General features: G+C 35.7%; 1 protein-coding gene across 2 annotated transcripts in view; it reads left to right on the top strand.

Annotated features, from left to right (window-relative positions):
• The window catches only part of ELP4 (elongator acetyltransferase complex subunit 4), a 155628-nt gene that overhangs the window by 33445 nt on the left and 94289 nt on the right, over positions 1-27894 (top strand). For both annotated transcript variants that reach the window (XM_064452816.1, XM_064452817.1), the window contains exons 5-7: positions 3402-3541; positions 13712-13796; positions 18661-18849. In XM_064452816.1, coding sequence (XP_064308886.1) covers positions 3402-3541; positions 13712-13796; positions 18661-18849 — 414 coding nt within the window. The remainder of the gene's footprint in view (positions 1-3401; positions 3542-13711; positions 13797-18660; positions 18850-27894) is intronic.

Genomic DNA, 27894 nt, shown 5'->3' with positions numbered 1-27894 from the left:
GCACATTAGTATTGCAATTAGAAACATTAACAGCAGACGGTAGCATAAAAGCACGCTCTGCTCACTGACAGTTTAGTGTATTTCTCCGTGTGCAAAACAGGAATTCAGGAAAGAACAGGCTTGAGCCTCCAATCCACTAATAAATTTATCAGATCAAACTTAAGAGGAATGGAAAGTCTCTGCTTCACACTCTCCATGGTCATTCTGCTAAGGCAGATTATTCATGCTTACTTGATTCAGGTAGGCTTTTTGCAAGCTTCCCTGCTAAGCCTGGGAATGCAGTACACTGAGGCCTATTCATAGGCTTCTGACATAGACCGAGCTTTTATTGCATGGTGTTTTATTATAGCCAAATCCTAGTCTCCACCCAGTTTGTAGGCACTGTGCTTATTCTTTTGAATCAAGAGAGGTTATCACCTACCTTAATCCATGCAGCAGGGTGGATTAAGGACACCAATGTGCCTCAGGATTCTCAAAGAGGATCCTGGAAACTTCTTGTTTCTTCTTTTTTGCTGTCTTTACTAAACTCTATTGGGCCTCAGTAAGGATTTGCATCTGAAATGGGCAACCTGGAGCTTTTCTCAATGAAGACATCAGATCAAAGTTCAGTTAGTCAAGGCCTTTCTAAAACATTAAGGGGGCTTGGAAGTACACAATAAAAAGATGAGCTCTGGCAGAGATTGCAGTAAAAACATTCTGATCTGTAATCCGGATAAAGAATAGATTATAGGCCAAAGAACAGCCCCTGTTTAAATTGCTTTCAGAATACTCCTTTTAAATAAAGTTACATTTTACATTAAAAATATTTAGATTTTGGTAGATTGTTATTTTATGTTGGATTTCTTTCTTTTAAAATCAGGTGCTGATAAACACATTAGAACACTGACTTAGAGAATGTGGTTTTCTATCTTCTTTTGAGTAAGACTGATCTGCCTCTTATGACTAGATATACATGAGCAATTTTGTGGCATTTTTAAATTAAAAACTAATTATTTGTTTTAATGAAAAGTTTGCATCTAGTTTGGTTATTCTATTGGTTTTGTAGGAAAGATATTGTATTATTGTTACTATTTATCTTCTCTGATAACTGACCAGGCCTAATACCCATTAATCAAATAACTTCAAAATATTTACTCTAAATCACATTATTCTAATTAATCCTAACAGTTTAATATCTTTTTGGGAAGTGAAACATGAAATAAAATTGTGGAAAGACATAGCATGATTGATTTCAGAAAGCTAACTATAAATACATGGCCATGTCTGACATGTCTATATTCTTTCTTTTTACTGTTATAGTACTTATTTTATTAGCAAGACCAAGGTTTATGAAAACCACAAGCTCTCTGTAATATTGGGGTTGGAACTACATAATTTGTTGCTAAACACCCAAAAAATTATAGGGATCCCGTTATTGTAATAATTCAGTATACCTATTGTCATTCCTGTATATAGCCAGAATAGCAGATGTTGAAATTAGAGCAGAAGCTGTTCCAAAGAATTTTCATTGCATACACCCACAATCCTGCTCAACTTTCAGGTAGTGGATAAACTGTATATATTGGCCTGCTTAAATGAAAAGTCCTTTTATAGAATGTTCTAAATTGTTTCAGAACCCACTGAGAAGCCTTTGAAATTATTGGGGATATTTCTGGTCACTTTTCAAAAGTAATTCTATGCTTTTAAGTACAAACAAAATAGCATTTCATTTTACCTACCAATCCAAACTTCTCTTCAGAATGACTGTTAAAAGGCATTCTGTTCTGCAATGTCAATATGTCTTCAACATCTCTCTTACTTTCAAGTCTTACCTTTTCTGTCTCACCTGTTGTCTTTCACAACCATTGGGATACTTCATTTTATTTTAACACTTTATGATTTAGTATTTGAGGTGGCTCTTGGCTTTTATGGGGGATTCAGCTTAACAGTAAGTCTCGAAGTTGGGAGATAGAAAAATTACTTAAATATTTTTGCACATTCCTGCATTGTACAGTGCATGCTTCAGATGACGTCCAGGCTTCGAGTAGTTGTCCTCAGAATAGACTAATAGGTGATCTTCCCATTGACCTGCAAAGCTGCTGTTAAAAGTCTAGGATCCAGCACCTTTCTCAGTCCAGCCGTTTTAGCAGTTCAAAATATTGTGGGTTTGATTGATACTTGTTTGGTTATTCTAAATGACCTTTCTTTTTCCTCAAAAAGATTAGAACACTTGATGAGAGGTAATCTGATCAGGAGCACAGTGGCATTTGTGTCATAGCCTGAAGATCAATTTTAATATTGCTTTGGTAATCTGTTACTCTTTTACAGTGTTTACATTAAAAAATACTATATAGTGGTTTACATTTGTGCCAAGTGTTTTCCTCCCACAGAAGAAACTAACTTGCCTCTGAGGTTTTCTTTGCCTGACTGTTCTTTCCAGGATAGCTTTTATTTTTCTTAAATGGGAAGGGCAGAAAAGATGAAGAAAATGGATTGTTATGTGAAGAGCAAAAACTGGCCAATTCCTGTAACAGACAGCTACTATGTACTTGAATACTGCATATTATAACAATCTACGGGTGTTTTAACATTACATGTTAATTCAAATAATGTTGCAGGTTGCATGCTGAACTCCATTAATGCGGAACAAAAACATACATTATTTCTTCTGTTTATTTAGTAGCAAAACATACTCAAAATGTGCAATTCCTACTATGGTGTATGTTAAATCTGGGGGTTTAATGATGTTTTATATACTCAAAATTGAGATCTGGTAAAAAAGTATCTTCATTATAGTAAACTGTCATTATTGTGTGTAATATCTGTGTAATGCTCAACGAACTACTTATTCAAAATTCAAGAAATTAAAAGTAGTTTCTAACTATTTTGTCTTTTTTACCATTTTCTATTAAAATCAGATATATGAAGATGGAATGGTATTTTTTCTTTCTAATCATAAATAAGAAAAGTGAAACATTTTCAAAGTCAACTGAAAATATTTCTGTAGTGCTGTGTAATTCACATATACTGAAAAATCAGATAGGTGGAACACATCATGGTGTGCACATTTCATATATCTGGCCTTTCGAAATTTGTCTAGATTTTTTTGTCAATGTTTAGGCAATTTGTCATGTGTCTAGAACATACACAAAAATACATTCTTTAAGTATCTGAGTGCACTTCGGTGCTGCAACTTGGAATAGTAAGGGTTGAATTCTGTGTGAAAAAATCACATTATTGAATGTCGATGGGGGAACCAAAACTTAGTAGTAAATATTGTAATGTTGTTCTACTTGAAGCTTATACTTAAGCTGAATGGGAAAAACCCAGAGATTTCTTTCAAGTCTATTGCTAGTTAATTATTTTCTTTTGACAGATAATAATTTAATAAGCTATTGGAATCAGTATTGTTGTTTCCACAGGCCAGCCCAACATCATCTACAAAGTTTGGCCATTATTACGATGTTTCGAAAACAATGTCTCCAGAACTGTTTCAGTCCATAAAATGGCACAGTTTTTACCTTCCTGAAGAATTGTCTTTACAGCTTGAAATGAAAACATGGTAAGTTGTAATACCACATGCTTCTACTCTGTGTTCAAATTTTGTCTGCGTTTTAGTAGCAAAGGATATTTTTGCATCTACACACGCTGTAAAAGGTCACGCGTGGCTCACAAGCAGTTCCGCTGTGGTTCTCATGTCAGTGCTACATGCCATAACTGGCAGCAACTGGCAGCAAAGCTGCTGTGGCGCAGAGACAGCTCAGTATATTGACTCCTCAGCTGTGGGAGGAAGCAAGTTGGCAGGGACAATTAAGGCAGACATTACTAGGACAGCCTAGGACACAGCTGCATGTTCAGTCCAGCCCTACTGACAGCTGAGTGTGAGGACTAGGGAAAACTATTACTATCTCTGTGAACTACTCCCTGAGCACCATGCCCCATCAGCTCTCAGAGATGTATGTGTCAGGTGGCTATCAATCTTAGGAAGATATCCATACAGTTTTTAGGCCTAAGAAGACAGGCCATCCTTGACCTACATAGCTTTGAATGCTATATCAGATTAGTTTATTATGTGACTTCTACTTCTTACATCCTACAGCTTCACCTAAGGAAAACACAAAATACTGTGAATAGAATTACAATCGCTAATTATGTCTTACACAACACCCCTAATTCCAGAGAAAATCATAAACTCTTCTCTGAATTAATAACTTATTATAGTTTATGTCTATCAGTAATGAATTAAGGAAGACCAACAAAAAATGAGTGACAGTAGCAAAGACTCATACTAGCCTGTAGCACACATGTCCATTCTATCTTTCTTGGAGACATTTCAAGTCAAGTCAAACATCAAATATGGCTAGCAATCTCTTTGTTCAGCCCAGTCACTTAATTTATGTAATACCTAGTTTTATAGATCCCAGTGTATAAGGCCAACTCCTGGAAGTACAAGTGCAGTATGCTTTATTGTGATTGATTTTCATTACAGTACACTCAAATATAAAAGATTTATGAAAGAAGCTTAGTATGAAGCACCTTTCTTAGAACTGTAGCAAAGCAAAAGCCAAGTCTCTTTGTAATCTGTTTCTGTGTTACGTGATGAAGTGTCACTGGTTTGTAAAGTAAATTCTTGCAATGTTGTAAAAAAAACCACACTTTCAAGAGAAAGCAGAGAAATTAATATATTATTCTGTCTATAGTAAATATTTGAATCATCCTTGAGAGATCAGCCTTGAGAAAAGGAGGCTCAGGGGGGATCTCATCCCCATGTACCAGTACTTAAGGGGCAGCTACAAGGAAGATGGAGACTCCCTTTTTACAAGGAGTCCCATGGAGAGGACAAGGGGGAATGGACACAAGTTGCTCTTGGGGAGATTCCGGTTGGACACCAGAGGGAAATTTTCATAGTGAGGACAGTCACCGGTGGAATGATCTCCCCAGGGAAGCGGTTGACTCGGCCACATTGGACACCTTCAGGAGTCGTCTGGACAGGGTGCTGGGCCATCTTGTCTAGACTGTGCTCTTCCTAGAAAGGTTGAACTAGATGATCCCTGAGGTCCCTTCCAGCCTGGGATTCTGTGATATGTTGCGTATAATTTTTTGTTTTAACAGTAGGGCAGTAGAGGATAGGCACAAGAGTATCCGACAAATAGTGTTTATATTGTTATTGAGCGATTTAACTCCCTTTCTGTCTTTCCTCTAGCTAACTAGAATGTCTCATGACTCTGGGCTTAATTCTACTAACTATATGGCTGTCAAGTATTTGTACATTAAAATCAAATTAAGTCATATGTATAGTACAGGAAATGGACTTTAACTTCTATGCATTTGATTTTATAAGCCTTGCTTAACTCTGATATTTTCCTTGTGTGCTATCCTGATAAAAGTCACCATTCTTACTGCATGAATTCTATTCTTAGTTTTAGTTTTAATCTAATGGAAAGATTAGATTTAGTTAATTTGCTTGGTAAATTGGTAGAGCACAGAGTGATGAGGTGAGGAACATGATCAAATAAAGAGGAATTTTGGAAGGTTTATCTTCTTTTCTTCTCCCTGCCCCCACAACATGGGTCTCCTGCCAGAAGCCTCTCCTGAGGAAATAAAAGAATTGTATTGTCGGGAATAAAGGCAGGTACCAGGGTAACAGGCAACCACCATTCTAAACATTATTTCCTTAGACCACAATCCAATGTGATAAGGGACAGGGAGGAATAAAGAACACATTGGAAACACTGAACTCTCGGGCAGAAATCTGTGGGAACTGTGAAGAGGTGTGTACATCTCTCTCTTCATTTACAGTAGATAATTTTTTTATTTTTGACACTTTGATTATTGTCTTTCCTGACCACAAGCACCACTGGTTTTGGATTCCCTGTATTATAAAGGTTGCACTAGGTCAAGGTTAAGACAAGGTGGGAAGAAGAACTTTTTAGAATTACAGCCTCTGAAGTAAAGCTTATTTATCCATAAAGAAATGGAAGATTTAAGCTTCCCATTATTACAGTCATTCACTTTTGACACACATTTAAAAAGTAAACTGAATTAGAATTTCCACTTCTGTTCATCAGTGTTGTATAACTGGAGTTCTTAAAAAATTATGGAAGTGGAGAAAAGCTGTTTCTCCCATTACCCCAATGCCCAAATTGATGTGCACCTAACACAGTTAATATCAGCAGATTGGACTACCTGATTTACATAAGGAAAGACCAGGTTAGAAAATACATAAACGTTTTCAAGCCGGGACCTAATGAAGTTCATCAGTAAAATGTAAAGAATTGTCAAAGCTCCACAAACTCAAAAAGGCCAAAGCAATGCCTGTGTTTAAGGAGGGAAGACGGTAAAGATATCTGTGGGATAACATCAGTGCTCCAAAAAATATCAGAAAAAATAGTGTCTTATTTTTAAGCTTCTAGGGTAGTTTCACTGAGTACGTGTGTCCTTTGTTTGCTTAAGGGTATTCAGCTGGAATAGAGTCAAAAGGCTCTAAAATAAAACAGGAGATATTCTCCATTGATAAAGTCTGTTATCGTGTCAAAAGAGGAACATAGACTGGTTTGACAGTTTTCTTTTTGTCATGTTGATCGTTAAATCCTTATCTTCTAAATAAACTGTCATTGAGTCACAGCTGAACCTGAGTGAAGTACCAGGCTTTATCCCAGTGTTGGGTCTGGTAATAATCTAGTACTAATCTGGCTTGATACATGTCCTGAGCAATGGGTATCTTTATTGCAGTCATATTGTCTAATTTGGTAAAAAATGGAAGGAATAATTGCATGCAGATTAGATAATAGAATTAGAATTCAAGAAGATTTAGGTTGGTGATCTGGAATAAACTATATGGAATTCAGTGAAGACATGCCAAATATCATACTAGTAGGAATAATTAATTGAAGAAATAAAATAGCATAGCAGGTCTCCAGAAGAAGATCCTGTGTTATAAAGTAACTTGAACAGAAAATGTATTAGCAGTATTTTGTGATTAATGCTACCAAAAAGCATGGGGGTTGATAATCTGGAATTTACTGTGGAAGACATGCAAAATACTGCTGTTCTGCTCAGCCATAACAAGGCTGTTCAGTTTCTGATAGCATCCTTCAAGAAAACTCTGGATTGGTTGGGTGAGTTTGTGAACATGGATGTACATCTAGAACTGGGGTATGTGGCCCATGACAGAAGAATGGAAGTTCTTAGACTAATCTAAGCGGCATCTTGAAGCATGTTAAAAATTGACATACAGAAGTTAGTAACACTGTTGTCTGCTGTGAAGGTAGGGCCACTGGTAATTGGGCTACAGTAAACTGTAGTGGTAGAAATACAGGCTGGAAATAAGGAGATATTTTTCTAATGAATAGCACGAGAAGTTGCCTTACAGACACAGTTTGGGAGCATGGTAGAATCCGTCATTGAAAATTTCTAAGGACAAGTTAAGTAAATATCTGTCAGAAATAGTTTAGGTATAGTTCATCTTGCCTTGGGGCAAGAAGATAGACTACCTGACCTCCCGAGGTCCCTTTCATCCCTATCTTCTGTGATTCTTTAATACACATTAGTCACAGTGTATTAAATCCAGTACTACGTATGAATGTTACCAATTATTTCACTGCTTTCAAGATGTTTATGCTTTTATAGAAACACAACATGATGAAATACTGAAGGTAGCATTCCTTTCTCAAGGAGCGAAAGCAAGCACACAATCCTGTCAGGATGATTTCATTGAAGAAAGTTTATAAAAGGGGGAGGGAAAGGATACTATTTTGTTGGCATTACTGTTTGGAAAATCGATACAATGCTTCTGGCTGCTAAACCTAACTTCAATATACTGTAGAATAGTAAAAATTGCTGTTCTCTTCATTAACTAGACAATGATTTTGAAAGAACAGTTAACTCTTCCAATAGGAGTCAGCAATTTCTATTAGACCTCATCTTTGCCCGAAGATCGCACTGAGAGCTTGAGCTAACCTGTTTGTGTTAGTGAACTAGGAGCTTGGACATGGCTAGTTAGCATGTCTCTACTTAGAGGATACAATTTCTTAAACGTAAGGTTGTCAGGCTATGATCTTAGCTGCATAGCCAAAAAAACACCTGGTCAAATAATGCTACCTACCTATATAGCTTTGCAAAATCTCTGTAATCTATTAGCTCACTACCTCAAAAAAAGTACTGGCAGCCTGGAAGGAACTAAAAAAAAAGGTTACGAAAATTACTTGAAATTCAAACAATCTCTAAATATATTATTTTTTTCATTTTAATTTCTCAAAAGAAGATTGACAGAAAATGTGTTAATGCTGAAAGCTGACAAATCCTTCAGAAATAAGGAGGCATTTTCAAGAAAGTGGATAGTTCATTGTTGAAATAATTTAAATCAATAGGCTATGTATTATGGGCTGTTTGCAAAAGATTTCGTTACTTTCTAAAGGGTATACTTTGCAAGATACGTGTCAGTAGACATTTCTGAATGAAGTTTTCTCTTAAATTGTGTAGGAGTGCAGACCAAAGTCAGTGATGGTTTTTTGGTTGCTTTTTTGTTTTGTTTTTTAATCTAAGAATGTTTTGCTTTTGTCAGTACTACAGAGGTTGAAGAGGAAGTGGAAACTGATAGTTTTGCCTAGTATATAATTTTCTGTAAGTAAATGGTGTTTTTGACAGATTATACCTCTTTATAGTATCAGAAGTTGCAAAAAATTAGGAATTAGCGAAGAAAAAAAAGAAAAACTTTTCCCTCTTAAAATGTTTGCACATGATTTTAGCTAGCATGATCATTCTAAGTATTTGTAAAGTAGCAGAGCACAGCATGGTTTAAGTTCAGGCTGAAATTTCGTTGTTACAGTCCTGTAACTACAGCCGTTGAAGAGGCACCTTGAGGCATCGTGGAAGGTGTACCTAACCCAACATACACATTCTCCATTGAGGTCATAAGCTATATGTTCTGCAATAACAAGCTAGTAATTGCAAAGAAAGATTTTATAAGCTTAGTATATTTTTTTACTGCACTTTTTTGATGAAGTTATCATCTGTAATTATGTAAGCGAGGCATTCCCTAAGTGTTGTCCTTTTTGGGTGGGTTTTTTTTCTGTTTTCCTGATTGAGACCTGCCGCTTTTGTATGTAATTAATGTTCCTCAAAGCATGTACTTAATCTGGAACTTGTTGGATGCACCTAGAATTCACTGTGTTGACCATCTTTTCCCTTTCTTTTTCCATTAGAGGGTGACTAGCTTTGGAGGCCTTAGGTTTCATTTTTCCTCCTTGAAATTTCAAACCATTCTCTTCCCCCACCCTCTTTTCTTTGGGAGGGGGTGGGGAACAAGAAGAACAATCCTTTGCTCTCCTTTCCTTTCACTGCTTAGGGATGTAACGACAAAAGAACAGATTATGCAGTTCAAGCAGAAAACATACAAGAAAAGTAATGTACCACATTTTCCTGTACAGCTTATACGCTCCTGACAGAAACAGTGAGTATAGTGAACATATATTTTACAATCATTGGAAAAACAGTGCTGCATCTTTTAATAAGCAAGGTCCTTTGTTGTAATGTTTTGTGGCATAAGAACCATGTATTTGTAAAAATCATCTTGGTGCTTCTAATTCTCTAGCATCACATTAAGAAACCTATTTTATTTAAACTGTTCTTCAGTGAGTGAATTGTCTCTGTAATTGTAGCTAATTTCTATTGCAAGATAATTACAGTGCTTCCCTTGCAGGATCAGAGATGTAGAGGCTTTATTTGGGCTAGAAACTCCTGGCCCTTTTTAGAAATTATATCCATACAAATGTCCCTCTCTTCCTATCCACACTAGTATTTGGCTTCTTTATGGACTTGCAAAGAAAGGAGGTTCTTTGACTGATTAGACAGAACTAAGTTATTGACTCACCTTTTACTTTGCAATTAAAGATCAGATTTGGAGGTTATATACCTCATTTGTTCACCTTAAAGTTTGGATCGATCCTTCTTTTCTTTCCTGTGTTTTCGCACACGTGTGTCTGAGTCCTGTGCTCTCCTTTCTGTAGTTCTGGTACCTGATGGCTGAATTATATTTCAGTGTCCCCTTTTGGATAATCACTCAAGATGGGTAGAAGTTCATTGCCCCATAATAAACATTAATTGAAGACAGACTGGGAGGCCGTTCTCCTAAAGGAAGTAGTAAATGGGACTGGGTGTTTGGTGCCAAAAGAGGGCATAAACCTTCTCTTTCTTATCTTGCAATATTTTATGTTACGGAAGGGCAGTTATGTCCTGGCCCTAATGTTAGGACCATGTTAGCAGAGTTGTGCGGGTGACAGCAACTGGTTTCCGGTTGTTGTTGCTAGGATATTCTGGTGTCCTTTTTGTTGCATTGAGAAAGCTGGTACTTAACAGGAAGGCAGAAATATCCTCTGTGATAATGCTGTGCATCAAAGCAAAGGCTTACTTTCTCCCCTCCTCTTCTATCTTCGTTGTTTAGTTGCAATTACCAAAAGAGAAAGATTGATAATCAGGGGAACTAAAATAATTAAGCTACAGTTTTTCAATAATACTCGTAAGTTCTACCTTAAGAATGTATGTGCTTTTGAAAAAGAATAAATGTATCTGGAGTCTAGATTTACTGATAAATTTAGATAAAACAAGCTTAACTGTCTTGCCTAATGGGGTCTCCTTATACATAATAAGGCTATTTGTCATACCCTTGATAACCTAACCTTTGTTAACTGCTTAGAAACTATCAACAGAGAAGTCAGAGGCTCCATTGTAACCGGGATACCTTCTTGCCAGCTTCTGCTTTATCCATTACTGAATTGCTAAATAAAAAAAAAAAAAAAGAGTAAAGAAGGAATTGTTTAAACTCATTATCAGAATTAAATGGTGTTTAGTAACAAAGCCAAAAAAGGACTAGAAATTAGAAAATAAGAAATGTCTGTCTTCCTTCCTTAAATATTATGACAAACATTGCCAGAAGGGTAATGCAACTTGTTTTTATAAAGTGTTTCCACAATATTTTTCATGTCCTTATTTACATAGCATGGTTCAAATTCAAGTAAACCATTAATGTTTTAGCAAGAAGTAGAAAAGCGTCTATTTTTACACGTTTTTAAAGATCTATATACATTACATTATTATATTTTCTCTGCTGCGAATCTTTTTCTGATGGATTAATTGAAGATCTCCTTTATTTGTTTGGTTTGATTTTGGGACCCTTTAATTCTGCTAATGCTTTAGGTATTTTATTCTTTTATCTACTAACTTTTAAAAGCAAGTTGGTAACAAACCAGGAATTGACAAGTATTGTGATTGCAGTATATTCTCTGGCATCCCTATAGATAGCATGGTAATACTCATAAGTAAAATAAGTGATAGATGTGCAAACTTTAAGATGCTAGTTTGTGGTGACAGAGACCACAGTTGTCTTTTTGTATTACACATACTGTGTTCCTGGCTGTGGCTCCAAGGTAGCTGCAAACTCCTAATGTTGGTGAGCAGCAGTTCCTATCTTTTTCCAAAAGGATAAACTGACAGAGTGGTCAGGCACTGTAACAGGCTGCCCAGAGAGGTGGTGGAGTCGCCATCCCTGGAGGTATTTAAAAGACGTGTAGACATGGCGCTTCAGGGCATGGTTTAGGAGGCATGGTAGTGTTGGGTTGACGGTTGGACTTGATGATCCTAGAGGTCTTTTCCAACCTTAATGATTCTATGATTCTATGTTAAAGGAATATCCAAAAGGATACAGGAATGCTTCTGGTTATTGTAAAGTGCTGCAGATTCTCTCCAGCTCTGGCAATACTGGGAAGAAATCAGAGGACTGTGTAAGCAACAAAGATTGTGTGTGTTGCAATAATATGAAGACACGGAGAGAGAAGACCTTTTGGCTAGTGTGGAGGCTAAGGCCCTCCATCTACCCTGTAAACTGACACCTGCAAGACAGGATAACAGATAGGTATAACATTTAACAGCCATTCCTTTTGCAACTAAATGTTAGGAAAGTAATTGACTTCATAAGTGAAAATTTAGTCTTTCTTTTCTGTTTATCTTTTTTGTGTAACAAGGCAGACTTTACACATTAAATGTCATGTTGAGATTACATATTGCCAGTTATTTTCAGTTATGAATTTCATAGAGAGTATTACATTTTTAAGGTACATCAGTTTAACCAGGGCCCTTCTAGGGTACTAAATCTGAAAACAAATAGACAGAGTTTAATTTTGAAACTCTTATTTATATCTGAAAAGGGTCATGCCTTAGCGTTTTCTGACATTGAGTGTTTCAAAACTCAAAATTGTTATGACTATATGACTTTTTTGATTGTAGATGTTTATAACTTAAATATATCATTGTGGGGGTTGGGGTTGGGTTCATACTGTTTTCTTGAAGGAAATACAGAATTCTGAGTTAAAGCAGTGGTGTAAAAAGACAGATGTTTGCAACTCTTAAGTGCTTCTTAGAAAAGTTGTCTTGTCTCCTGTGCAAAAGTATGAAAGCAAATTTATTTGGGTTTATTTAGGTATTCATGAGTAAAATACATTTGGATGACATTTTTGGCTCTTACTAAAGTAACAGGAATAGTTTCATTAATGTTTGGACCAGGTGATCTTTCAAGGTCCCTTCTAACCTGGGCTGTTATCAGACCAGACATATAAAATGGCTGGACGAAGTAAGAATATTTCTAGAGGCAAAATTTTCAAAATAACCTGTCGTATTTCCCAAGTGCGCAAGAAGGTTTGAATCCCCAACCCTTGATGGTAATTACTGAGACTAGAAGGTATTGTCAAAGCTAGAAAAGATAGAAGGGCTTAAACTCTCAGCTGCAGTGAGAAACCTAGATCGAGGCCAGACACACAAGGCAGTATGCTCTATGGGATTTAAGAAACAGTATGTCTTTTTTAAAAGTGAACAATTGGCTTGCTTTTTTAAAGTAAAGATTAGGACTTTCTGTCCTTTGTATGTGTTAGTCTGTGGACTGGAGTATGTGGCAGGGATGGATATCTGAAGAAGTGCTTTGGACATGCAGGAACTGGACCTTCTAAGACTTTGATGAGATGATTTCCTGAACTTTCATTTGGTTTTAAGTCTGCTTAAATCCATTTTTAGCCACTGGTTTGGTTTATTTTAAAAAAAAAATTGTGTTATATTTTCAAAATAATACATAAAATCGATTCTATCTCAATTCTGCTGTCATGCAAATATATCAGTAAGAACACCTGTCATATGCTCTGGTGTGGTATCTGGAAAAAAAAACTTAAAAATATAAAAATTAACTACATGAACTTTTTAATTCTGAAAATGTTGTCTCTAATATTTTGTTGGTTTTGATTCTTGTAGCAGTTGTATGTATGAAAGCTTTCCAAAACAGTCAACTCTTCATCAGGGCATTGATTAGGTGTACTTGGAATAACAGTTGGGTAGATCTTTGTCAGTTACAGAGGATTAGTACTGTGCTGTAATGGTTTCAACTTTAAGTTGATATGTTAAATCATTAATCTTCTAGATGTAAGTGAGCCTGACATAATTAAGTTGTCTTAATCCGTAGAGGTTTTAGCTTTCACTATATGTCTGAGCACTGAACTAGTTAACATGAAGCAATCACAACTGCTTATAATATCAACTTTATTCAAATAGGTTTGGGTTTTTTCTTCTATGACACTTTTTTCTGTATAACACCTTCGGACTGAAAGCTGCATCTGCTTATATTTATTTTTGGTATAGCTGTTAGAGACAGGAGAGTATTAAAATGTGTTACTGAACTATTTCTTCTTCCCAACAGTAATATGAACAGTGCTTACGCAAAACTGCTGCAGTCCATTCAGAAGATCATTTACCAGGAAGGGTTTGATGGCTCTGACCCCCAGGTACTGAAGACCCTCGTACTCTTCTGTAATCCTATAACTAATGTTTTCTGAATTTTCAAGAGTGGCACAAGAAGGTCTTGGACAAAGTATCAAGGAACAAGCTGTTTCTAAGCATGGCTAAAGTAAACAAGCAAATAAAGTGTGTTTCGTATTTTAATGCACATTTAGAGTTTTACCTGTTACAGATATGCAGACCATGCGAGAAAGAACTGTAAGCCAACATTAGTAAAATACATATTCTGTGCAATTAGCTAATAAATGGATTGCCGAGCATAATGTAATTAAGCAAAACACATTTTCCCCTACAGTATTTTTTTTTTAATTATTGCTTTATCATAATGCGTTCGAGACTCTTGAGATTGAACATTTAACCTTAAACTTTCAGATTTTCTCAATGTTGTTTTAACTGGAGTCGAGTGAATTTTTTAATGAATTAAATGGTGTACATCTTTATGTAGCAAGCATTGAAACACAAGTAAAGAAATGAGAAAGCTATTTCAACTTATGCATCAAAAGAGCTTACCAGACTTCTAAAGAACTCTTTACTCTTTATAAATCATACTGTGGGTAATCAAAAACATTTTACGTGTAACAACATAGGCTGAAAGCACTTTTCTAATTTGAGCAGTGCCCTATCTTTTATTCTTTGTCATATTCAGTAATATGTGAGTCCTTTGGAGTTGATGGAAATAAATTGTCTTTACTGTGTGCGATAGAAATGTTACTACAGTAGAAGTTAGTATAGATGCTGGAGAGCCTCAAACAATATAATATGCGACTGTGTACTATTATCAGTTGAATATCTTGGAAATAATTTCTGTGGGGAAGATAATGTTGGAATGGATGTTTTCATGTCAAACAGTATGTTTTAAAAGTGTTACCTGCATGGAACCCTTGTGTATAGATTTAGGTTATTTGTGCTCAGTGTTTAGTCTCTGCTGAGATTTGTGGGAGAGCTTGCTTTCCCTTCGGTGGCAGTGCCAGTTTGGAGAAGTAAATTGGTCCCTGACAGGCACCTCTCCCCGCTCGCTGTGGTAGCCATGGCAACAGGCATGTCATCCTACTGTACGGCACCATGCACAGAGATGCTCCTCCCGCACAGCGACAGGTCCCATGGAAGCCTGAGAGCTTGCTGGCTGCAAAGAGCAGTGCTGAATGAAACAAGCACCCTGCCAACCTTCAGCCAGAAAACAACCTCCTGCTGAAGACATTAAGCTGGTGTTTCTTATTTTTCTTTGTATATCCCTGAATTCTTTTTTACATGTAAAAGAAAACAAAGATTGGTCAGAGCCAATATTTTCCCTTGCAAGCAGGGGAAAATTAAACATCATGGACAATTATTTTCTGTACTTGTTCATTGTTTCAAAATGTCTTACTAGTATCAATAAAGCAAAACCAGAACTTTAAATCAGATGAGTTTAAAAGTATATTTAAAAGAATAAAAGCTTCTAAGAAGTGTGTGCATGTATGCTCTTCCCTGCCCAAATAATTGTCTCCACTTTGGGTGGATCCTGTCGGCAGTGGCTTTTATGAAGCGCAGAGAAAACTGCCGTGGCCAAAATGTAGCACGGAGGTACTGAACTTTCAGGAGATTTACTTACTGACTTCAAGTAGGTCCATTAATCACTGTCTGTGAATGACAGAAGCTGATGCCATTAACGCTTCATTTTTTGTACTGTGAAGTATAATCCTTCCCCAGTCTCTAGACTGTGGAGGTCTAGAAATATGTTGCTTGTTGGATCTGGATTCAAAGGAAAAGTTTAACCTGACTGGCAAAACTTTCAGCTAATTTTGGCTACTTTCCCATCAATATGCCAATGATACTTAGGCTCACTACTCCTTTTTACCAGTATTTGTAGTCTGGAGAAAATTGAGAAGAATGTGATTCACCCCAGCTGACAGAGGTTTGACACAATTAGGAAAATTAGTGAAAACTACTGATAGAGCTTTAGCAGACCTCTGATAAAATGGTCAGGCACCTCTAGGACCTAGTATGATCAGTTAACGTTAGTTTTATAGGACCATCTGCCGTTGGCCATCATAAATTAATATTTCTCGACTGTCTTGCATGACTTTGAGGACTTTGGGACAATAATTCCTGTTTAACGTATCAGCCTACAGAAGAGTTTGGCTGAAGTTAACCAAAGCAATTACCTGTTGTGTTCCAGTCAGTGTGAACACTTTGCCAAGATCTGTTTGGAAATTCAGGGTCTGAATGATGTATAACCTAAAAATACAAGCATCAGTTTGACATCCTTTCTAAAACCTGCTAGTAACCCTTTACTGCTCACCATTAAGTATAAGTCCTTTATACATTGAGCATGGTTTTAAGTCATACAGAATACCACTTGTCTGTTTCAGAATACTTTGGGTTTTTCACGTTTGGCAACAGAACTTTCATAGGCAACTAAATTTCCTTAACATTTATTTGTATACTTTGGAGCTCAAGTTTTGGGACTTTCAGGGTAATATAGCTGGGGGGACTGGTTTTTTGTTTGCTTGGAGTTGGGTTTCTTAATTCTTCATAATCAGAATTCTTGCAACCAAAGCAAATGTTACAAAAATTACAGCAAAAGGGTAAAAAAAAAAAAAAACCACAAAAAACAAACCCCGTCAAACTTCCAAACTAATGAGAGTATGAAAGATCCAGCGGTATGTCTGAAAAAAAAAGTTATCCTACTCTTTACTGCAGGCTTGTTCTTATAGAATATTAGACTTATGCTTTTCTTTATAGTTCAGTTATGGAATAAGCCATTTGTCAAGGCCTTGTGGGCCTGACAGAATTCTACTGGTAGAAATTCTGTTACTGGCCAAAATAAGTACATCTGATATTATCTGGTGTTTGAATAGCTTTATCTTTTAAACTCTTATGATTTAATATTGTGAAACAAGCATCTGTCCTCTTTTATCCAATAGGAGAACTTACATGCTGATACAGCTTTTTCTCTGTTTGTATGCTATTGTTACAGATGTTCTTCATAAAAACAAATATTTTTTTCATTTAAAAAAGTGTAAGTTTTATGTATGTTTGCTTTGAAATTTTGAAATACCAGAACACTTTCTCTGCATGGTCAATACCTGTTATAGCTGGATAAAATAGTTTTCTTAAATGCCTGATTTTGTACTATTGCTTACACACACATCAAGAGATGTGTGACTCTGCTCTCATTAGAAGTTACTAAAGAATATTAAACTAGCTTCTATTTTTCTTTTCTTTTTAAAACTCTGAACATCCAAGCCTAACAAATACCATACAGAGAAGTCAGACTGTGTTGTATTATCCTGGACTATTACACCAATCTTCATATGCTAGTGTAAAAAGTTAAAAGTAAAGCCTAAAAGCCTGCAAAGCCCAAGACTAAAGAATCTGAGTTAAAATGTGTATCGCTTTCACAGAGGTTGTAAGCGAATTGGCAGATCAGCTCACTGTGTAAGCCATGAGAGTTGGATAAATGCAGAGCCATGTGGTACTAACTGTGTTTCACAACCCAGGCTCTGTCTACCCAATATGGAGAAGGAAGTATTTATGAGTAGCCTCTTGTCTTTTCAAAACCTTTCCTCTGGATTTCCAGAGCAGCTGTGCAGTGTTTTGTGCTTGATAGTTACTGTTCATTCCAGCTGGTGGAAATGAATACCTACAGTTTGTCAAAGCACTTTGCTGTAATGAAAAGTATTGGAAGCTTTTATTTTCTAAACTAATATTTTTTAATGTGTATATATTTATGTGTATATAAAAAGCTGGCCTTTAAGTATGAACCCTGAACTCTAGAAATGTATCTTTGATCACCTTGTACAGGAAGTCTTACAACAAGGGTGCTTATTGTCTCTCTCTCAGCTGTTGATAGCAAATACACCTAGAATCCTTCTCAGAGATCACCAGGAAAGGTCACACCAAATAAGCAGAAATGCAAATTGTCATCCTGAGAGATGATGTTGTAATTGCATAAACAAATTACCGCTCTGACTTCATAATTTGTCCCTTCAGAAAAGGGGCATTATCTTAGCCATTGCCTCTGTTGGATGCTGTTCTGCCAGAATACTGTAGGGCAGCAGTCGTTGGGTAGGTAACACACGAGGCTGTTTAGGATTTTACATGTCAAAACAGCTTAGATTCTAGTACCCAGTAGCTAACTAAAGCAGTTGCAGAAACACTCATGTCAAGGACTTTCAGAAAGGTGTAGTCCTTAAGAGACAATCTGCTGATGTCTCCACCGGACTCTGTTTCTCCATAGCTGAGGGTAAACCTTCCTTCATTAGCTGGAAGGAGTTGACAGGGGCATAGATGATACTTACAAAGACTTCTAAAACAGTGAAAGGGCCGTGCGTTGGTGGGGTAGGCCACCGACCTTGTTCAGTTGGAAGTAGCAGAAAAAGTGAAACTAAAGCAAATAGTCAGAATAGCCAGGTTGTGAAAGTAACGTGGTGGAAAGTTGCAAATAGAGGGAAAAGTTGTGTTTGATTGCTCTCAGGCACTTCCAGCAGACCAGCTGGGAGAAAAGATTCTTTTCAATGTTTTTTAAGGCAGTGATGGAGGAGAGAAAGGTCATGAAAAGTCATAGTATATTGGATTTTGTGTCAGAATATACTTATATTTAGCTGGTTAAAAAATGCAGGGTAGTACTTTTTGGTATTTCTGTGCTTTCTTACACTTGCTTATCTGACACATGATATCCAGCCAGTGAAAAAAATGCCATTCCATTTTTAATTTTAAAAGAGGGTCTGAAATTAAGGTATGGTTATGTAAACTGTGTAGTTGTTATGGATATGAATTCTATAAATTGTATTTTTTAAATACATTACACGATATTTTCCTCTTAATGTTTAAAAAATAACAAGTGTCACTTTCTTTTTTATGTTTCAATAGAAAAAACAAAAGAATATTTTGCGGATAGGAATTCAGAGTCTGGGTTCCGTGTTGTGGGGTGATGACATTTGTAGCAGTGATACTCCTGAAGATATTCATAGCCTTACAAAATTTCTGTATATTCTCCGTGGCCTCCTCAGGAAATCTTTGTCAGCCTGCATCATCACAGTGCCTGCTCACCTTATCCAGGTAGGAATGCTGTGTCTGCTATATTTCGTAGCTGACACACCAGTTAGCAAAAATTTAAAGTTTGTGGTAAGAAGATAAATGCAGTTTTGGATATTTTGAAAACTCTTTTTGTTCAATGGGCAAAGTTAAAACCTAAGTTCACTGTAGTCTTTCTGTACTTTTGTGGGACAGTTGTGCTGCAAAATCTACAAAGACCTAAGCATAAAACTGCCTTAGATAAAGCTATGCCTTCTGTGCTCTTAGTCTTTTTGGAAAAACTATCAAAATTTCAGAAACTGTAAAAAAGCAGAGAGAACCCTGCTAATAACCTCTTTTTAATTTATTTTTTTTACAACATCCCTATGCACTTTTCCACTGCCTTCAGAACGCTGTTTAAATACAAGACATTTCAGTCCACTGTCTTCATCTGTCATGATCATTATTATGATCTTGCTTTTAAAGCCAGGAATTGAAAGATACAGGTTTACTCTTTAGTTCTAATATCCCCTTGTATTGGGACCAGGAGCAAACCAGTTACGGTATCAGAGTCATTTTCCCAACTGCAAAATCAGAAGCTGCTAACAGCACCTTTCCTGAGGTGGAGACGGAGACTTAAATATATCTTTTGGAAGTAAACGTTTTTAGCAAAAGGGAAAATGTAGGTAGTCTTTTTTTCTGCAAGTGGTAATGTAACTTACAAAAGCGAAATTATTATTCACAATGAACAGAGAACCTATAATTTTAGATATTAATTTTATTTTATTATAGTAAAAAAAGTACTGGATAAAACCTTATATTATGCAAAATGTTTTCATAGTAGGTGAGTTTATCATTAGACTAAATCCTGTCTTGGGCAAGTACCTGACTTTTGCTAATGTATTGCATTCTGTATAGGTGTCTGAATACCTGCAAATGTTTTTTATCTAGATACCTGGTGCACTTACTGCTTCGAAAATAAAGGAACTTGATTTTCTAGTGTTACCATTGCAATCAAAGGTGTATGAATAGTCCTTTTGCAGAGCAAACCTCCATCTCCTTACTTAGCTGTTTTTAAATATTAGATGGCAGTTTGCTTTCAAAAAGATCGAGAGTAAAATTTAATGCAATGAATAGAATTTGTGAATGTAAAACTAGCATCCTTCTTTTTACAATTGAAATTACCTGTCCATAATTAGGACATACAATTGGTTTCATTGTACTTGTTTTATATATTATGTCAATAAAAGCTATGATCGTATTTTAAAGAAGTCCAGAAGCATCTCTAAAAAACAAACTGAAGGACAAAGTTTTTTGTTTGTTGCAAACTTACCTGGGAAGTTGGTTTTGGGAGTGTGTTTATAAATCCCATATAAAACAGTTCCCATGAAGTTAGAATTTAAATTACATCTCATTTTTTAAATAAATATTTTTTAATTTTAACAGAATTGTTTTACAGTAAGTGCTAGAATGTTCTGAATTAAAAAAATAGAATCATTATTTCCAGAATCTTTGCTCAGCTGCCTTAAACAAATGAGAGCATTAATTTTTTTTTGAAATTGTTAAACTTCATGTATCCTTCTTTAAGCACTAAACTATGGAGAAAACTGTCATTAGGAGGAGCAAAGCTGCTGAGGGTTCCTTATACCCCACATTACTCAGTTCCCAGAGCCCCGCTGTGTAGTTGTTCCACTCTCCAAGAAGCCTGTTAAAGAGCCCCTGAGAGCATGTGTACAGCCCTCCATGTTAATAGTTAATTGGTGAGGATGGCAAGATGAGAGGACAGCCGAACATGTGGTCTCTCAGGCTCAAGCCGTAGACAGACCTTTAGTTATAATAACAGCAGCTGCTCACATTCTCACAACCCAGCTACTCACCATTCTGTTGCTGAGGTTTCTTGCTGGATTAAAAAAGTAAAGAAAATATCTTTTCTTTCCAAAAGAATGAGAGGGATTTTTTTTCCAAGTGCATTTCTGTATATGTATTTCATTTGATTAGAGTAAGTTCTAGCATATGCTTTCTCTGTAGAATCTTAAAATCAGTACACTGAAGGCATAGAAAAGGCACTGTTTTCCTGAAGATGTAGTAAATTCCACATATATCCCCCAAACTACTGTTTCTTTATTTTATATGTTATCTTTTGCCTCCGAACTGTATTAATTAGGTGGTCTACAAGTAAATTCTTCACATGCATGACTTCCATGAAGGTAAATATAGGTTCAAAATCACATTTTAATCCAGGTTTTGTTCTGCATAACGTATACAGAAATAAAGTTTCCCTTTTACTGGCTTTGTCTTGAAAAATAGATTTTTAGGAGAGACTCATACCATATCTTCTCTGTCAGCCCCCAGTATTAGTTACTTCAGTGAAGAAGAAATAAAACTCACAGTTAGCTGTACTGATTTTCAACAGGGACAATGTCTTTCCAACCCAGACTAGTTATATTTTTTATATTTAGTATATGAATAATGCATATATATATATGGAATATATATATAGTTTTAGATTGGTTTCTTTCACATATTTTGCCAAATACTTTGCATGTTGTACTGTGACAGGGAGTTCCACAAATTAAATCTACCTGGTTTCTTTCTTTTTCTGAAAGTTTAATTTTGCCTCTGCTTTTCACAAATTATATCTTTGTTGTTGGCTGATGAGACAATAAGATGAGGCTCCCTATTTCATCTTTTCTGTATTCTGATAGTTTATTTTTTCCTCATGCTGCCTCCTTAATCTGTTCTTAAACAGTTACTTTTCTTTTAATCATATTTTACTTTGTTACAGTAACATAATACAATAATGCTGTTATTGTTTGTTCACTTTTCCCTACATTCTAATGTCTGCTTTGTCTCTTTGATGGCTGCTGAACATTAAACAGTGATTTTGTTCTTGATGCTTTTCCCTCTGTGGTACACATCCACCAATGTGGCTCTTTCATTATTCCAGCTATTCATTGTCTTGGATTTAATAACTTTGAATTGCATTTATCCAAAGATGATGCTCATTTACCCAGTTTGATGGGACACCGACTGTCTTCGCAGTCTTCTGTAAGGCTGTATTTTGGTAAAAGACACAAATTTACAAAAAATCTGGTTGTGTACAGAGGTTTTTCAGAATGATTTAAAGAAATTGTAGTCCACTAAAGAACACAGATTCTTTGTGTTTTACTGATGAAATTTCTAGTGTAAATAGTGCGTGAAGAAAAAAGAAAATTCTCTTTTCTCAACCACAAAAATAGGAATATATTATTCAGGAAGAGGATTTCAAGAAAATGACACTAAAAACTTACCCAATTATGAATTTTATTCAGATGATGTGTGACAAGTTTTACTTGATTGATATTTTCTACTGATTGAACATACTCTTATCTTACACTGTCTGTCAGGTAATAAATATTGAGATACTTAGGAGTATGATTAAATAGTTGATGGAAGGTTATTTTTCAAGTCTTTCTACTGCTTCTTGAAAATGCGTTGTGCCTATGAAATCAAATGGTGCATTTGAAAAGGGAAAATTACTTCACTTTTTAAAATCCAGCATTGACCAAGGAGGGCAGACTGAAGAGGGATTTAATTTGTTGTTACACTTCCCAAATTTAGGGAATATTACAAAAACAAGTAAGGGCTCTTTTTCTGTAAGTTGATAATCTGTGCATTTGAGCACCTAATTTAAAAAAAAAAAACACAACCCAAAACCAAACTTCTTGTGCTACAAAGTGTGACTTAAAGGGCTTTAATGTCACTGTTTTATACTTGCAAAAGCCCTAAAATTAGAATTTAAACTATTTTCCTATTGTATTTTCCTCTTTTTATTTAATTATTAGAAATCATTGGTAAATCCAAAAACATCTTTCCCGAAAAATACTAAATAATGTTCATAATTCTGTTCCTGTTCTTCGCAGTTTTGTATCACTTCAGTAATATTTTTTTGAGTAGTTTATTATTTTCACTGGGAGAAAGCGTAACACTTTTATTACAGCCATCCTTTATTTTGAACTTGAAGCTGTATTACTGGTAAGAACTAACCACCATATTAGTCAGCACGTACCAAGGGAAATTAATTGACTAATGAAAAGTCAGTATGAATAAGTCTTGTTACAGAGCCTGTCCTCAGAGTCTGAAGGTCTGTTTAGCAAGGTATTTTCATTATTTCATCCAGTATGTTAAAAAATTAATTTCCTACAATATTAATGTTTTGATGCTTTGAATTCACTGAAGTGCATAAGTTACTGTATGTTTCGGTGTAGAAAAATTCAGAAACAAACCTTTTCGCATCCATAGCCTTTTGTGTTCACACTGAGTAATTTAGCAGCTAAACTCGAAGTCGAGCAATAGAGTGCTTTAGAATCCATCACTAATATAGGATTATAAGATGTGAACTCCTATAGCTTGTGAATTTCTCACAGTTTGAAATCTTTATTCCTATGACAAGAGCTAAGAGTGATTGCCTGCCTTGGAACTCTAACTTCCGAGAGTTCACAAGTGTAAAATGCTGAATAACCTTCAAATGTATTTGATGAGGTAGCTGCTGCACACAAATTCATATTGAGATAAAATGTCATGTCATTTCTATATCGTAGTTAAGCAAGCTTTTGAAATTGTCTGCAAAAAGGAAACTATGAAGATGAAATGGTCTTTATATTTTTCAGTATTGACGTTTTTTAGCTTGCTTCTTCACGTTGCATGTTGCTTTTTGTTGAATGTGAGAAATGCACTTTAACAACCATAAAAAGAAATGTTGAGAGTCATGAGTTTATGACAGGTATTCTTGGGTTATCCACATAGTTTTCAGGTATGAATATTCTGGTTTGGATATTCTAGACATTCATAAAAGTGTCTTTAAAATTATGATCGAGTAGGAAGTTCAGAGAAGTATACAATTAAAAATTTAAATTGAGGGACAGAAAGTAATCTTGTTTTCAGTTTCTATTGTTGTTGATAGTACTTGCTAATCAAGTTGCAGAAGAAATGGAAATATTTTGTTATTTTGTAAAATAAGTTTACGGTTGCCAACAGGCTGTATTCTAGCCCTACCACTTCTGATGTGGTAATAACTACCCATTTCAAAAGCAAATACAATATATATCTGAATCATGTTTTTGTACCCACATGTTAATTGTCTTTTAAACTGACTTAGCTATATTACGATGAACAGTCACATTGTTAAAATTGCATGCCTAAAACAGCCTTCTCAGAAGGATGCTATGTACACATCCCTATCACCATCTCATCAACACACGGTATTTTAATCAAAAAAATCACTTTTCCAAAATGAGTGCATTAAACTTTAAAAGTTAATGAGTATATGCAACATTGCAATTTTATTTTACATTTTATATATGGAATCTGAAAATACATCTATGAAAACTTTAAAAAAATAAGTAAGATTTAGAACTAAATCTTCCAACTACAATTTTAGACCTAAACAGTTAAATATCCCATCACAGTATGGAGATAGTCATCTGTTCAAGCATATGGAATCTTTTGGCTACTGGACTAAGTAGTTAATATAATGCCCAGTGTCCAGACATGGACACAACTGTTATGGAAGCAGAAGGGAAGAGGCTCATGTATTGAGCCCATTTGGACGCTGATAAGTAAAGATTAGAAGAGTGACTTTAAATAATGCAGGACAAAGTAGTTATCTGCTTTAGGCAAGTAATTCTGTTAGAAAATGGAAGGTAGTATTGTTTTTTTGAAGCAATACTGAATTTTTTGCATAAGTAGAAGTACAAGTTCTTGAAAAAAATGCCCTGTGAATCAAGCATTAAATATGGGTTTTATCTGTTGTCTGTTGTATTTCAGAACAAAGAACAATAATTTTGTGGAGAACTATTTTATATTTTAATTATTGCATCCATATTTCCCATTTTAAATTATTTTCAAATAACCGAATATTGAATTTCTGGCAGTGTTTGCTTAGAAACATTTTATATGAACTTTTGGTGTTGTTTTAAAACCTTGAAATTTCAGAATCTAATTTTACATCATTTTGTTTAGACCTGCTCTATTAATTACAATATAATCATAATAAAAAGGAATACTGCATATTTAATGATGTTTTTGTGCCTGTGTAGTTAAGCTTTAATGCTAGGGAAAAAAAAAGATTAAATTAGCCTTGTAACCTCTTTCTCTTCCAGACTGATGATGGAAAATAAAAGCTCTTAGCCACAGAATGTAACACTTAGAATTAATATTTAATTAGACCAGCAAATTGTACACCGTGGCTGAAAGCTTCCAAAGAGTTGTTAGTGCCACAATTGACCTACAAGTTTAATAATAACTCACTTCTAGGAGCAAGTGCCAGTTCAGCATAGTGGAGCCACTGTAAGAAAGTCCTGTGAGATTAAAATCAGCAAACCAAATGGCAGGCGAGGATTCCTGGGATGGAGCCTTCTGGAAAGCTGGGAGCTGGAGTAGCTTTTCAGCCAGGATTCAGATGAGAACAGTGGGCAAAAAAAGCTGATCCCTCCTGTTCTGGGAGCTTCTGGTTGTAGGCCAAAATCCTAGAACAGATTTTTTCTAAATGTTCTTACTGCAGCTATTAATTTATATCACAAATCAAGTAATGAATGACTTATCTTCATCTTTTAATTGAGTTTTAATACAAATATTATCACTGAATTCTCTGGTCATGAATTTTACTCATGGAAGAATGGGACTTTTTTGGTATGGCATATAATTTAGTATGTTTGTGTTGCAGAATGTTTCATTTTATAATATCTTACTGCAACATAAAAGGGTTCTTGTTAGAGTAAGATATGATGAGCAATTTATTGGAATATTATGAAATATGTAAATTAAATACAAATTGCATATGCACTGTAAAATAGAATATTTTGAAGGTTAAGTAGCTGAATCTTGCCTTTCGTTTTATGAACAATTAAAATATAAAGCCAGTAACTCTACCATTAGATATCTAACTGAGCCTTAATTCTATGGCAAATTATTCTAGTGAAATAGGGCACCATAAGTTCAAAAATGTGCAAACACACAGCAACAGACTGAGGAAGGAACATTCTGCATTATTTATTGGCTAGATCCTAAATAATTAAAGAAATGCCTACTCATTAGTTAAAAATTAAAGCAGGTGAGAACCTTGCCAGCAGAGGGAGCAGTCATGTCTTTCCTTAGGTTCCCATCGTTTCCAGCCTACCCATCATTTCCACCCTACCTCTTCTTATGGCCCAGCCAGTTTCCCATCTGGACCCAGCTTTGCCAGCCTGTTCCTGATGACAGCCTATAATTTTATACTGAATAAGGGATTAGTTTTTTAAATGATTTAATATTTCAGAATCTTGCCACTTGATTACCAACATCGGTTAGACATGCCTTTTGATATTTGTGTACTAATAATTGAAATAATAGTGGAGGATCTTTTTGGTCACCTGTGAGTAAAACGCAGTTCACTGTTTAAAGAATTAAAGTTGCAGCAATTGTTAGACTTTCTAAATCGGCAAGCAAACTGCAATGACATTTTTTTCAGGCAAAATGGCAAAAAAGGAACTCCTAAAGCTTTTTCTTACAATGAGTAATTCCTAATGGAGTCATAGGATTTTCGTGAAGCCGGTTGGTCTCAAACACATTAATTTCAGGACTTTTATTATGGCTCTTTTGTAATATGTCTCTCATTCTTTCAGTCTACTTTTGCATCTGTATGTCTTTAATTTTGTGAACAAATCTTTTCAAATGGTCATTTCATTTTTGTGTTAAAGACACACAATAGCATACAGATTTCCATATATATGCTTTCATAACAATGAAACAATCTCGTAAATAAGGACCAGCTAGTGTCCAAGGGAGACGCTGGGCTCATCTCAGCCCGGATCTTGTATTAATTTGTTACCTGTTCCTCACCCTTCACAAGAGAAGGTCTCGATCAGGTTTATTTCACCTACACACTGCAGCAGGACTCGTGCAAGAGTCCTGCGCCCCAGAACCTTTCATAGTCACATGCAGCCTCTGCTTTCAGCTACTGAATGCTAAGGAAGTAGTCAGAAGCTAAAAGCACTGAACAGGGATTGAGCTCAAAGTGTCGCCCTTTAATACCCTGTACATCTGTCACCTCTTTCAGCCAGATAATAATGGGATTTTCAGCACCCAGCATTCTGGGGTTTGACTCCCATGTCATCTTCATGATACCACCAAATATTTTCCTGGTACCCCAAAGCCATACATGCAGCCTCCTACACCAAGCCTCAAATAGACGGGGGTAGACAGGGCTTCAGTGAAAGGCTGAATTCAGTTCCCAGCCCACTGTTTACTGGCTTCTGACTTCGGACAACTCACATGACATCTTTGTGCTTGTTACATGACTTGTAAATGAGGAATGCAGCACTTGCCTGTCTTTTGTAAGGCTCTTGGAGATCAACAGATGGAAAGTTTGATTTAAACTACATAGCCTTTGTTCTCACTTTTGTTTTTGTAGGCCTCAGCAGCAACTGTTATTGGCTTGCTTGTTTTATCTATATTGAGTCATCACTCATTTCACTGTTGGCCTTTATGTTTTCCCTCCAATGGCAAAACAGACATACTTTTTATTTTGTAAGGTGCCAAGGTTTGCTGATACTAGATTATTTTATAGCTCAAGTAATAGGCAAGGCCAGGCCACTCATCTTCAGTGAAAATCCAAAGATTTTTTTTTTTAGTGTGTGATATTGAGTTTTTATTTCCTGGCTGATTATTTTTCCTGAAATTTTTTCCTGCATTTTTTAATTGGGTACTATGTCATCCACCTTCATCTGATGTATTTGATAATAACATTGCAGAGTTCTCATAGCAGTGACAGTGGTTTAGGTGTAAGATTAGGAAACCATGGCTCAAATGTTTTGAGTTTTTAAGAAACAAAAATACTAGTTCTAACTAGTTTCACAGTTGAAAGACTCTTGAGTTGATATAGACTATCAGGAAAACATTGTTAAAAGAAACTTTAAGAGTAAACAACCAAAATCTGGAATTAACACATCATGTTAACATACTGGCCAACAGATGCTTCGTTACTTCCTTCCCATTTTTACGAGTCGACTGCATCTAATCACCTGCTCGTGTCTTCACTACGTGGCCTTTCTTTGCTTCTGTAACTTGTATAAA

Source organism: Phalacrocorax carbo, chromosome 5 (assembly GCF_963921805.1).
Source record: "Phalacrocorax carbo chromosome 5, bPhaCar2.1, whole genome shotgun sequence".
Classification (NCBI taxonomy): domain Eukaryota; kingdom Metazoa; phylum Chordata; class Aves; order Suliformes; family Phalacrocoracidae; genus Phalacrocorax; species Phalacrocorax carbo.
The sequence above is the reverse complement of the archived record's forward strand: the minus strand, read 5'-3'. Positions and strand labels throughout refer to the sequence as shown.